Source organism: Aethalodelphis obliquidens, unplaced genomic scaffold (assembly GCF_003676395.1).
Source record: "Aethalodelphis obliquidens isolate GAN/ISIS:26980383/991018 unplaced genomic scaffold, ASM367639v1 scaffold8, whole genome shotgun sequence".
Taxonomy (NCBI): domain Eukaryota; kingdom Metazoa; phylum Chordata; class Mammalia; order Artiodactyla; family Delphinidae; genus Aethalodelphis; species Aethalodelphis obliquidens.
In genome coordinates this window covers 13,329,956-13,344,017 of record NW_020837952.1, presented here as the reverse complement: position 1 = coordinate 13,344,017, position 14,062 = coordinate 13,329,956, and the positions used below count along the sequence as shown (strand labels likewise).

General features: G+C 40.8%; 1 protein-coding gene across 1 annotated transcript in view; it reads left to right on the top strand.

Moving 5' to 3' along the window:
- The first annotated feature begins 6,189 nt into the window (after positions 1-6,189).
- Positions 6,190-14,062, top strand: part of GNS (glucosamine (N-acetyl)-6-sulfatase) — a 52,233-nt gene continuing 44,360 nt past the window's right edge. The window contains exon 1 of the mRNA XM_027106915.1: positions 6,190-6,555. Coding sequence (XP_026962716.1) covers positions 6,361-6,555 — 195 coding nt within the window. The 5' untranslated portion in view covers positions 6,190-6,360. The remainder of the gene's footprint in view (positions 6,556-14,062) is intronic.

Here is a 14,062-nt window from a genome sequence, read left to right as displayed (position 1 = left end):
CAGTAGAGATGAGCCAGGACTGGGGGGTAGAGCAGGCAGCAGCCAAGCACTAAGAAATTGTCACATGTACGTACCTCCAGGCAGTCCAGGGAGCCTCAGGGCCCCCAGGTGGGCAGGCAGAGACCAGAACCCAGCTTGGTGGCAGCAACTGTAGAGAGAATAGTGGAAAAGCAGCAGTGGTGGCCAACAGCAGTAAGAAAGAAAGGTTTTCTATTTAAAACTGGTGCTGGGACCTGCTGTGGGGATCCAGCTTGCCCATCTGTTTCCTGAATGCCATCTTTGTGACATTTGCACAAATCTTTGAGATCTGGGACAGGAACTGCCAGTTTTCAGGCATTACATTTTGTCAGTAAATTATTATAAAATATAAGCACACATATGGATATTGAAATAAAGCGTATCAGAAAATTATTAGAATTCTTCACTGAGTTGAGTCTCTGGTTTTGAAAACTTCTGCAATGCGGCAAATCAAATTTCCACAGTCTTAGAAAGAAATTAAAGATCAATGCATTTGATGGAAAAGAACACTATTTTTAAATGTAGCTCCAGATAAACCAATTAGTAATGATGAAAACAACTTAAAATTTTAACTTTTTCTTATAATTGAAGATGCAGTGTTAGAATGCAAAAACAGGCACTCCGAATTATATAAAAACTTGAAGCCGTCTGAAGCTTCTTGTAGGCCCTTCAGAAGTTACAGGAAATGTTGGAGGAAATATTACAATGTAACTATTACACCAGTTACAATTTTACAATTGCAAAATTATAATAATTTATGATTTACATTGAAATTAAATTCATATCTAAATAAAACTGTAGAGAGATTTAAATGTTTTTAGAAAAATTGTTCCACAATCATCAGCTCTACCTGGGCTAAAATTTGTATTTTGAAATAATCTGTCAAAAGTTTATCCCACATTGTTATACACCCTATAAAATACTCTTAACAGCTCCAGTAACAGTTATATCAGAAGATCCTCCTCAAAATTAAAAATTATCAAAAATTATTTGCAATCAGGCATTTGCTGAGAGTCACGAGATCACTTTTAGTTATATCAATTGAAAATGAAGTTGCTAAAAATACACATTCTGATTTTGAAATGAATTTGTAGGAAATTGTGAATTTATAGGCCTACAAAATGAATTAATAGGAAAGCAAGCCAGAAAAATCATATAATCAATCAAGATATCACATTAATAATCATTATTTATTGTATTACATAAATTATAACACCAAAAGTTTCTCTGCAGTTTGTAAGATTACAGTGTTATTCATGTATCCCTATAACACCCATTGCATTTTGTAAGTAATTCAATATTTTTTAATGAAAAACTTTATATTTTACCACTTTCAGTGGCACTTTTTTCCTGCTTTTTTAACAAAGGGCCCCACATTTTTATTTCACACAGGGCCCTACAGATTATGTAACCAGGCCTGTCTGCTACAGAGTGCTTTTCTGCTCCAGGCTCCACTCAAATCTGGTATCCTTTCCTGTCACTCAGTATATGGGCTGGAGCAATACTCCTAGGTAGAATGGGTTGCTTATGAATACCGAAAGGTCTACCAAGCACTGTGCCTCCGTTTCTGCAATAAGAAATGCAAGAAGCAGCGATTTGTTTTCACTTTGGAGGCAATGTCCTGACATAACACTGGACCCCTAAGATCCTCTACTGAAGTGCCAAGTCCCTGAATTTTTATAGGGTCTCTCTCCTACCCTCTGGAGCACGTGTCATATGAAAGATTCCAGCATGTTAGATGCCTCTCGTTCATCCTGCCTGATCAGCATGATGTCATCAATGTAATGGATGGATATGATGTTCTGCAGGATGTCCAGATCTGTTTAAACTCCATTACGACATATGGTTATAATAGGTGTTTTAACACACTGATCTGCTAATTCCTTCATCTCGTCATTTATTATCTGTTTTTGCTGCCTGGTTTTTCTTTTGGTTATGGGTCACATTTTCCTGTTTGGGGGCCTGTGTAGTAACTTTTTTACTTATTTTTGGCTGCGTTGAGTCTTCGTTGCTGCACCCGGGCTTTCTCTAGTTGCAGAGCGCGGGGGCTCTTTGTTGTGGTGCACTGGCTTCTCATTGCGGTGGCTTCTCTTGTTGTGGAGCATGGGCTCTGGGCTCATGGGCTTCAGTAGTTGTGGCGCACGGGCTTAGTTGCTCCGCAGCATGTGGGATCTTCCCAGACCAGGGCTCGAACCCGTGTCCCCTGCATTGGCAGGCGATTCTCAACCACTGCGCCACCAGGGAAGCCCAGTAATTTTTTTTTTTTTTCTTTTTTTTTTTTCCAGTAATTTTTTTTTTAGTTGGATCCAGGCCATTGTAAATTTCATGTTGTCCAGTATCTAGATTTTGTAGTCTTCCCTTAAAGAGTATGGGGCCTTATTTTGGCAGTTAAGTTTCTAGCAGATCAGCTTGACACTTTGAGACTTGTATTTAAACTTTGTCATTGTAGGCATACAGTACTTTTCACGCATGATAGTTTAGCTCTACTACAAAAGTATAACCTTTCTGGGTTCTCTACTGAATGCTCCTTGTGATCAAGAAAGACATTCCCTTCTGGCTGGTTGGATCTCAAACATTTCCAGCTCCTCTGGGAATTATTATATATCCTTGGTCATTCATTGCATTACCTTATGGTGCCTTCACCCTAGGCATGTTCATCTTTGTGTTCAACAATGTCTCCCAAAGATATCTACCCAGATTTATGAAGCTTTGCACCTACATAGCCTCCTCTTTGGAACATTGCCCCACAAGTTCCAGCTACTTCAGCCCCCCTTAACTGTAATCTTTCTCTCTTCAACTCAGTTTTGTTCTGCGTGGGACCTTTTTTCTGGCTCCCTGGTTTAGGATGTGCCTCCAGGTAGGGGCAACTGTTTGTTTCCCTTCACATGTACTCTTTAAGGGCAGACTAAGAGGAAGAGACAAATTGCAAATAAAAGTAATAAATAGGCTCTTGAATCGTTTGATAATTTGTAAAGAGAAGTGAATCATACGAATTCATTTAAAAATATTTAAATTTTTTTCTGATTTGACCGCAAACTGACATCAGTGAAATTCATATAAACTGATAATATGTGATTACAATGAGTGCACTGATGACTAAATTAGTGCCTTCAATTCAAGGAATATCTAAGATTAGTAACTGTGCAAGATAATTTGAAATGCCCATCTAAAAATATTTGATAGAGCTCCTGAAATTTCACACACGCACACACACACACACACACACACAAATAATGAACTACAAGGATGAAAAAAATTTTTCTGAGCTATTAATAATAAAAAAACAAATACTGATCAACCATGCTAGAGAAAAAGTAAATTATCTTCATATTCTCTCTATAGAAAATATTACAAACCATGGTCATATGAAGAGTCGATTAAAGAGTACATAGCCATAAAATTTGGGAAAAAAGTTTGGAGAGGCATGCCTGACAGTTTATTAATAAAAATATTTTGTTATTTTTACATTTTGCATTATTTGTAATATTTCTCAACTTTTAATAGTTTATAATATTGTGATTTCTTTTCTCAGTCTAAATAAATATACGCTTTTGTATCTAGTTTTGTATTTATAATTGCTATTCTTTTTCTTAAGGAGCCCCCGAAATCGTATATAAGCTTCAGGCCACACAAAATCTGGATTTGCCACTGTTATCATCATCTCTCCACCTAACTGACCTACCTTCATCCACTCCTGTCCTCTTCTAGTCTGTACACCGTGCCACAGCCAAAAGGATCTTATAAAAATTCATGTATGATTATATTTCTCCTCTACTCTTCCAGCGATTTCCCATTAGCCTTAGGATAAAGACCAAAATCCTTAACATAGGGTCTGGGCCCTGCCTACTTATCCCCTTCCTTCTCTCTCTCAGCTGCAGTCATGGTGGCTTCTTTTAGTTATTTGACTGCACCTCCTTAGGACTTTTGCACATGCTGTACTCTGTGCCTAGGAGACATTCTACCACCCACCTATTCCATTAACAAATTATCTCCTTTAAACTTCAGACTGTCATTCAAGGTTATTTCCTCAGGGTATCTTAGACTAGATCAGCCCCCTACGCCCTTAAATGTTCATCACACTCTTTGCTTTTCCTTCATAGTATGTCTCCCTATTTGTAATTATACACTTCTGCCATTATTAGGTTGTATATTTCTCTGCCACTAGATTGCAAATTCCATGAAAGAGGGACTGTGTCTCCTCAGCACTAGCCTAGCATCTGGAACAAAGTTGGTACCTAATTATACAATCTCTGGCCCCAAATAATTTACAATCTAGTTTTGAAACAGAAACAGTGAGAAAATTTAACAATCTGGAGCATCAGTGCAGATGGAATAGATTATTTTTGTGTGCAGAAAGTCCTACTGGAAGTCTTGAAATCTGAATACATGGGGGGTGGTTATTCCATCAGTGTGCAAAATTAGCCTAGCCTGAGGCTGTAACATAGTACACTGGCCATCTGGGAAGTGCTCTGACCAGATTCCCAGCACAATCCTTTGTTGCAGTAGAAATCTACCTCATTCTTATTTTTCACTGTGCTTTTTTTTCTTATAATTTTTATTGGAGTATAGTTGATTTGAAGTGTTGTGTTAGTTTCTGCTGTACAGCAAAGTGAATCAGTTATACATACATTAATACATATATCCACTCTTTTTTAGATTCTTTTCCCATATAGGTCATTAAAGAGTATTGAAAAGAGTTCCCTGTGCTATACAGTAGGTCCTTACCAATTTTCTATTTTATATATTCTACTTCATTTTTTAAAATTCTCTTGTCTTCTGTAGACTTACTTTTTAAAAAGTAATAAAACTAAGGATGTTTCCTTTTGCATAAGCCTGAGAGTTGTGCGTATGACATTCCCAAGCACTTCCATAGTTATTTTTACCTTATACTACAGTGCTTTCACCGATTTGAAGACTTCCAGTTGGAGGGTTCAGCTTAGAGAAAATACACCTTATTTGTTAGGAACCAGGAGGTACAGCCTGTTGCTCTCAGTTGGGAATAAGGCTTGGTGGTTCACCTTGCCAGGGATATTTCCTTTGTTATTGTTACATTCACCAGTTTCTTTTATTTTTTAGACTCCACATATAAGTGATATCATACAGTATTTATCTTTCTCTGTCTGACTTATTTCACTAAGCATAATACCCTCCAAGGCCAGCGATACTTCTGTTTTCCTAGACTTGGGCAGAGGGGCAGGGTAGAGCTGTTCTACAGCTACCACAAAAATATTTGGAGCCCTAGTGTCATGGAATTTTTATCCCTAAACATTACTTAATAACTTGGTTGGGTGACCATGTCGCAGTGTTTTGGTTTTTGTTCAATGTGCACATCCTCCAACATCATCTAAAAGGTCTTTCAAAAAGTCACCAATTTTTAACAATCCGCCTGCCAATGCAGGGGACACAGGTTCACGCCCTGGTCCAGGAAGATCCCACATTCCGCGGAGCAACTAAGCATGCGTGCTACAACTACTGAAGCCTGCACTCCTAGAGCCCGTACTCCGCAACAAGAGAAGCCACCGCAATGAGAAGCCCGCGCACCGCAACGAAGAGTAGCCCCCACTCGCTGAAACTAGAGAAAGCCAGTGAGCAGCAACGAAGACCCAACGCAGCCAAAAATAAATAAATAAAATTTTTTTTAAAAAATCACCAATTTAATATTAGAGTAAATATTCCAAAATTCATCAAGGAATATTAGGCTGTCAGAATATCCCTAAATCGTTTGTTTGAAACCACGATATCAGCTGAGGAACAGCATAACCAGGCTTGGACTTAAACTGAGTTGTAGGGAAAATTAAAAGCGATTAAATATAAGGGCACTCAATAAGTGTTGTTGACTCGGGGATTAAATAGGTTACGGCCCAGACTTTGCCCACCAGCTGATCTTACTATCTCGTAGGCACATTCCTCCTTTCTCTTAACTGCTTCCTATTGGCTGATTCCCTTCCCCTCTTATCTGATCGTCCCCCCTCCCATTTTAATCCCTGAACAAAGGTGTCCTACCAAAACCCAACCCCTGCCTGAGTCGGGAGCAAGCTCGGGTACTGCTCCCCCATGGCTTTTTCCCTCTTTCCGCCCACTTCCGGGTTTCCCTCCCTGCTGCTGTCTCCCCTCTTCCTTTCGGTCCGGAGCCCGCCCCTCCACCCGTCACGTGACCGCACGGCGTGCTCCGCCTCCTGCCCCCGGTTCACGTGATCGCGCCCGGTAGAAAACGCCCGACCACAGACGCCGGCCTTCACAGTGCAGTCTTTTTTTTCCAGCTGCTCGTGGCTTTCTCGCTCTCTAGCCTTCTGCACGTCTTTCCCGTCCGCCCGGGGTCCCCCCCCCGGAGCCCTGACCGCCATGCGGCTCCTGCCTCTAGCCCTGGGTGTGCCCCAGCGGGGCAGCCCTCGCCACCTGCCCTACTGCAGCTCAGCGCCGCTGCTGCTGCTGCTGCTGGGAGGCTGCCTGGGGGTCTCCGGGGCGGCGGCGGGCTCTCGGAGGCCCAATGTGGTGCTGCTTCTCGCCGACGACCAGGACGAAGTGCTCGGCGGCATGGTAACTCTTCTTTCTGTTTCTGCCCCGCCCCTCCATCTCCCGGGCTGACTCCCTGGTTTCTGGCCCTCGTTCCCCATTTCTAACTAGCTGCTTCGACCCTGGGTAGGTTTGCTTTTGCCGCGCCAGGCCCTTTGCGCAGGCTTATGGAGCTGCGGGACTCTATTTCCTCTTTCCTTCGAGTCTCACCTGGGTCCACACAGAGCTTCTAGTCTGGACCTTACTGCTGAGGAGTTTGCTTCATGTCTCAAGACAAACACGTGGACGCCTGTTAGGGATGGGATGAACCAATGAGGAGCAGGTGCTGGCTAAGAGCACGCCAGCCTTGATTCTTTCAGGTTAGAGGACAAATCCAGCCCCTCTTTGAGGAGCCTAGGCCACTTCTGCCTTTGACCCTGTGTGCAGTGTCTGTGCCTGATATTTATAAAATAAGTGCTGATACGAACTATTCTGGTAGGTAGGTTGTAGAACTCTTCAGGGTGTCCTTTGCCTCACAAGAATCAAGAAAATTCAATTAGCCTAATTGGACACCTGGCTGATGCATTAGATACTGTCAGCGTTCCGTTTTATATCAGATGGGTGGTGGGTGGTGTTCTGAGACTTAATTTTTTCCCAGAGTGAATTTTGCTTCTGGATCTTAGAATTCTCGAATTTGTGACCTTCAAGAACATCTACCCAACCCCCTACTCACGGAGGCCTAGAAAGTGGCTTGCCCCAGGCTCATGAGTAGTTGTGGCAGTCCAGACAAAATCCTGACTAGGGCGCTCATCCTGGGTATGGCATTACTCCTACCTTTTTAAAAACAAGTACTTTATTGCTTTCTTCCTTTCAGTTCCCTTTTTGCTTTCAGCTAAATGCTATGAAAGCACTTTTGGCACGAGGTTCCTAACTTTTACTGTGTGGGAACACCCTAGCTGAGTGTCTTTCAAACTGCTGATTTCAACCCATAAGTGAGTTGTGAAATCAGTTTAGTGAGTAGCTACCAGCATTTTGACTTCCCTGTGGAATAGAGTAGAATAGAAAATGTCTGTGTGATACATGAGGTCAAGGTAAGCGTATCCATATATAGATGTGTCTTAGTTGTGCATTAAAATGTATTTCTTCCTCAGGGCTGTGTTCAGTGGTATGAGAGTCTTTTCTAAATGATATTTAGGATGCTTGCGTTTTGACTCCCTGCTGGTTCCTGCCACGTGTGCCTCATTGCCTTTTAGTTTCTACCCAGCCCCACTGACAATGAAGAGTGTTGACTTAATGGGCCTCCTGGATTTTACTTTGTTTTTTCCACCATTCCAACTGCTACACTTATCCTCCACACAAAACTCCTTTTTAAAACAGATTTTTGTGTGTGCTTTTGAAGTGTTTTGTCCAGAAAAAGCAAGCCATCTCTATCAAAACTTAATAATGATTTAGTGATTTAATTAAAAGACCCAGGGCTTCTCTGGTGGCGCAGTGGTTGGGAGTCCGCCTGCCGATGCAGGGGACTCGGGTTCGTGCCCTGGTCCGGGAAGATCCCACATGCCGCGGAGCGGCTGGGCCCGTGAGCCATGGCCACTGAGCCTGCGCGTCCGGAGCCTGTGTTCCGCAACGGGAGAGGCCACAACAGTGAGAGGCCCGCGTACCGCAAAAAAAAAAAAAAAAAAAAAAAAAAGACACCCAGCTTTCACGGCTCTGTTGAAAACAAAATCCATCACTTAAATATAAAGTATTCAGAATTCAGTTTCTTCAGTTCTCGTAGACCACCAGTGTGGTCTGTGTATATTTGAGGTTTCTTCCCTTTAGCCTGTTAATCCTATGTGCTCCTTTAAACCAGTAGCAGATTCTTTTATACGGATGTTTGTGCTGGAGAGAAGAGCCAAAATTAAGTGGAGGGAAAAAGTCAAATTTAATACTCCCAGTTCTCTGGAGAATTCTGTCATCTCCTGTAACCTTTTACAGACTACTCTAAACACCATTAATTGTCAAACAGGACTTGAAGGGGAAGAACTAAGAAATAACAGCATTTGAGAACCTACTTGGAGCTAGTCAGAGTGTGAAGTGTTTTATACAGTGCTTCAGTTATCACAGGAATCCTCTGCTGTAGGTATTGTCCTTATCTTAAAAAATGAGAAACTAAAACTTAGAAGGGGTTAAGTAACTTGGCCAAGGTTCATATAGCTATAATAAGGGGCAAAGCCCAGTGTCTTATAGTGTAAGAGCCCTGAGATTATATGCTTTTTCTCCTATTCTAGAATACTATGGTAATACTGATTTACCAGATGTCATTTCACATACCCACATCAGCATAGTCACACCATAGATCAGAGATTTCTTCAGGTGACATGGAACTCCTTAATTTTTTTTTTTTACATCTTTATTGGAGTATAATTGCTTTACAATGGTGTGTTAGTTTCTGCTTTATAACAAAGTGAATCAGTTATACATATACATATGTTCCCATATCTCTTCCCTATTGCGTCTCCCTCCCTCCCACCCTCCCTATCCCACCCCTCCAGGCAGTCACAAAGCACCGAGCTGATCTCCCTGTGCTATGCGGCTGCTTCCCACTAGCTATCTACCTTACGTTTGGTAGTGTATATGTGTCCATGCCTCTCTCTCGCTTTGTCACAGCTTACCCTTCCCCCTCCCCATATCCTCAAGTCCATTCTCTAGTAGGTCTGTGTCTTTATTCCTGTCTTACCTCTAGGTTCTTCATGACATTTTTTTCCTTAAATTCCATATATATGTGTTAGCATACGGTATTTGTCTTTCTCTGACTTACTTCACTCTGTATGACAGACTCTAGGTCCATCCACCTCATTACAAATAGCTCAGTTTCGTTTCTTTTTATGGCTGAGTAATATTCCATTGTATATATGTGCCACATCTTCTTTATCCATTCATCCGATGATGGACACTTAGGTTGTTTCCGTCTCTGGGCTATTGTAAATAGAGCTGCAATGAACATTTTGGTACATGACTCTTTCTGAATTATGGTTTTCTCAGGGTATATGCCCAGTAGTGGTATTGCTGGGTCATATGGTAGTTCTATTTGTAGTTTTCTAAGGAACCTCCATACTGTTCTCCACAGTGGCGGAACTCCTTAATTTACACATAATACTTCGTGTGTATTATTTTCATTTTTATGGAGAGAGGGAGGTCTCTGACCCAAAAAAAGATCATGAATTGCTGCCATAGTTGGCAAATAAACAAGTATCAGCCCCCCAGACTAACTCAGGTCAAAGGATTATAGCACTTGTATGATTGTGGTTTGATGTGGAATCTTGCGATCATCTTTGAAGTAGTCTTTTATGTGGTAGCATCATCTTTAACAGTTCATTGTATTTGTTGTAGCTTTCATCTGTGGGACTCCATTTTTAGGTTTTTTTTTTTTTTTTTTTTTGCGGTACGCAGGCCTCTCACTGCTGTGGCCTCTCCCGTTGCGGAGCACAGGCTCCGGACGCGCAGGCTCGGCGGCCATGGCTCATGGGCCTAGCCGCTCCACGGCATGTGGGATCTTCCCGGACCGGGGCACGAACCCATATTCCCTGCATCAGCAAGCAGACTCTCAACCACTGCGCCACCAGGGAAGCCCCCATTTTTAGTTTTTGCCCAGGGAACCGTTCATCCATTTCTTGATTTTACTTGAATGTTGTTATGGGGTGATGGACACACTATTCTTCACTGACGCACAGGTTAGTATTTTTAAAATCATTCTCTAGAAAAACTGACACTTGGTCAAAACCTCAAGGAAGTGAGGGAAGGAGATGTAGGGGAAGAATGAATACATCATGTCTTTGCTTAAGGCAAAGTGATCTTTCATTGTTAAAAGTTAGCCATAGAATTATCCGAATTGTCAAAACTTTATTTCAGAGCAGCTGTATATGGGGCCCAGGAAAGCAGATGACTCCTTAGGGGGTTTTTTTGCTTCAGATGAGTAAAGTAGCACATTAGTCATATGCAAGTGTAAGATTGTCTGTTTCTTAAAGAATGTAGTTTGGCCTTAACGTGACCAGCCACTATCTTTGCTTAGATCTTAAGGATCCACTTTATCATTCAGGTTAGCATGGACGCGCACACACGTTTTTTGGTACATTGCGGTTTCCTGTTTGGGACTTGTTTGATTAAGCACAGAGTATGGTTATCACTTGTACTACCATTAGCATTGTAAAGGTTATGGTTATTAATATACCTTTCTTACTTAAACTAAAATCTGAATTCCCGTGCAGCCCTGCATCATCGTGTGACTCCTGCCTACCTCTGTGACCTTGTCTTATTACCCCGTTCTTCCCTTTACTTACTGTGCTGCTTCTAGCACGCTGGCCTTTGTTCTGCCCTCACATGTGTTGCTTTCCTTTTCTGGCAGCATATTACTTGTTCACTCAACCTGAAAGCATCTTCTTCTGGGGCTTTGCCTGGCTGACTCATCATGTGACTCAGTCCTGAAGTTACATCGTGAAGGAGGCCTTTCCTGACCACCTCTTGAAAGTAGTTTTCCCCTTTGCTCTCATCACCTGCAAGCACATGGTCCTGGTTTATATTACTCTTCACTGCCTGAAATAATTGTTTGTTTACCTGTTGTTTGAGTACAAAGATCATGAGGGCAGGGACCTTCTATCTTTTGTCCACCATTGCCTAGATCAACGCCTGGCACACATTAAGTGTTTAGTAAATGTGTTATAATCACAAAATTTAGTCTTACTATAAATCAGATATTCTTCGGTAGCTTTGCATAAATACCAGACAATTTGACCATTGTTCCCTGTAATCAGCTCACATAGTCCTTTTACTATTTATACTTTGCATTCCTGTTTCCCCTGCCTGTGTACTCACTGTAACTCAGATTCTTCATCAAACCAATGTTTCATTCAGCCCAGTGTTTTTCACTTGAGGATAGCACCCAGTGATGTTTTGTGGGAAATCATGGCTGGTGACATTCCTTCTGAAGGTTAGCAAAGACCTTATGTATCTCTAGCATCCCCTGGCAACCTATTGTGGATCTACTGAAAATCATCAAAGACCTTTTTTTCTTTAAATTTATTTCTTTTATTGAGGTGTAATTGACATAAAACATTATGTTAGTTTCAGGTGTACAACATGGTGATATTTGTATATATTGCAAAATGATCACAGCAATAAATATAGTGAACATTCATCATAATGTATAGTTACAGAATTTTTTTTGTGATGAGAACTTTTAAGATCTACTCTCTTAGCCACTCTCAAACGTGCAATACAATATTATTAGCTGTAGTTGCCATGCTGTGCATGACATCCCCATGACTTCTTTATTTTATAACTATAAGTTTTTACCTTTGGACACCCTTCACCCATTTCACTGCACCCACCCTCACCCCTCACTTCCTGTCTCTGGAAACCACTAGTCCGATCTCTGTATCTGAACTTGGGTTTTCTTGTTTTTTTAGATTCCACATACAAGTGAGGTTATACAGTATTTGTCTTTCTCTGACTTAATTCACTTAGCATAATGCCCTCAGAGTCTACCCATGTTATCAAAATGGCAATATTTCATTCTTTTTTATGACTGAGTAATATTCCATTGTATATATATACCACATCTTCCTTTCCATTCATCCATTGATGGACATTTAGGTTGTTTCCATTGTCTTGGCTATTGTAAATAATGCTACAGTGAACATGGGGGTATATATATCTTCGAGTTACTGTTTTCATTTTCTTCAGATAAATACTCAGAAGTGGATTTGCTGGACCACATGGTAGTTCTATTGTTAAATTTTTGAGTAACCTCCACATGATTTTTCATACTGGCTGAACCAGTTTACATTCCCACCAACAATTGCACAAGGGTTCCCTATTGTCTACATCCTTACCAACACTTTTTATCTCTTGTCTTTTTGATGATAGCCTTTCTAACAGATGTGAGGTGCTATCTCATTGTGGTTTTGATTTGCATTTCCCTAACAATTAGTGATGTTAAACATCTTTTCATTTACCTGTTGGCCATTTGTATGTCTTTTTTGGAAAAAGGTCTTTTCAGATCCTCTGTCCATTTTTTGTTTGTTTTGTTTTAAGACTTACTTACTTATTTATTTATGGCTGCGTCCAGTCTTAGTTGCAGCACACGGCACGTTCATTGAGGCATGAGGGATCTTTCGTTGCAGTGCACGGGCTTCTCTAGTTGTAGCGTTTGGGTTTTCTCTTCTCTATTTGTGGTCCACAGGCTCCAGGGCGCATGGGCTTTGTAGTTGCGGTGTGCGTGCTCTAGAGTGCATGGGCTCTGTAGTTTGTGGCACGCAGGGTCTCTAGTTGAGGTGCGTGAGCTCAGTAGTTGTGGTACTCAGGCTTAGTTGCCCCGTGGCATGTGGGATCTTAGCTCCCTGACCAGGGATCAAACCTGCGTCCCCTGCATTATAAGGCAGATTCTTTACTACTGGACCACCAGGGACGTCCCCTCTCCCCATTTTTTAATTGGCTGTTTTTTTGCTATTGTATGAGTTTTTTATATATTTTGCATATTAACCCTTTATCAAATATATGACTTGCAAATATTTTCTCCCATTCAGTATAAGTTGCCTTTTCATTTTGTTAATGGTTTTCTTGGCTCTGCAGAAGCTTTTTATTTATTCTTTAATTGAGCTAGAGTTGATTTACAATGTTGTGTTTCAGGTGTACAGCAAAGTGATTTAGTCATAAATACATATGTATTCTTTTTCAGATTCTTTTCCATTATAGGTTATTACAAGATAATTGAGTATAGTTCCTTGTGCTATACAGTAAATCCTTGTTTTTTAATCTGTTTTTATATATATTCCCATACTCCTAATTTATCTCTTCACTCACCCCCACTTTGCTAACCATAAGTTTGTTTTCTATGTCTGAGTCTGTTTCTGTTTTGTAAATGAGTTCATTTGTACTATTTTTTTAGATTCCACATAAAAGTGATACCATATAATATTATATGTTTTTCTCTGTCTGACTTACTTAACTTAGTATGATAATCTTTAGGTCCATCCATGTTGCTGCAAATGGCAAAATTCCATTCTTTTTATAGCTGAGTAATATTCCACTGTATATATATGTATACCACATCTTCTTTATCTGTTCATCTGTTGATGGACATTTAGGTTGCTTCCATGTCTTGGCTGTTGTAAATAGTGCCGCTGTGTACATTGGGGTGCATGTATCTTTCCCAATTAGAGTTTTTGTCTTTTCCAAATACAGGCTGAGGAGTGAGATTGCTGGATCATATCATAACTATACTTATAGTTTTTTAAGGAACCTCCATACTGTTTTCTGTAGTGGCTGCACCAATTTATATTCTCACCAACAGTGTAGGAAGGTTCCCTTTTCTCCACACCCTTTCCAGCATTTGTTATTGTAGGCTTTTTGACGATGGCCATTCTGACTGGTGTGAGGTAATACAGTAATACCACATTGTAGTTTTGATTTATATTTCTCTAATCATTAATGATGTTGAGCATGTTTTCATGTGCCTGCTGGCCATCTGTATGTCTTCTTTGGAAAAATGTCTATTTAGGTCTTCTGCCCATTT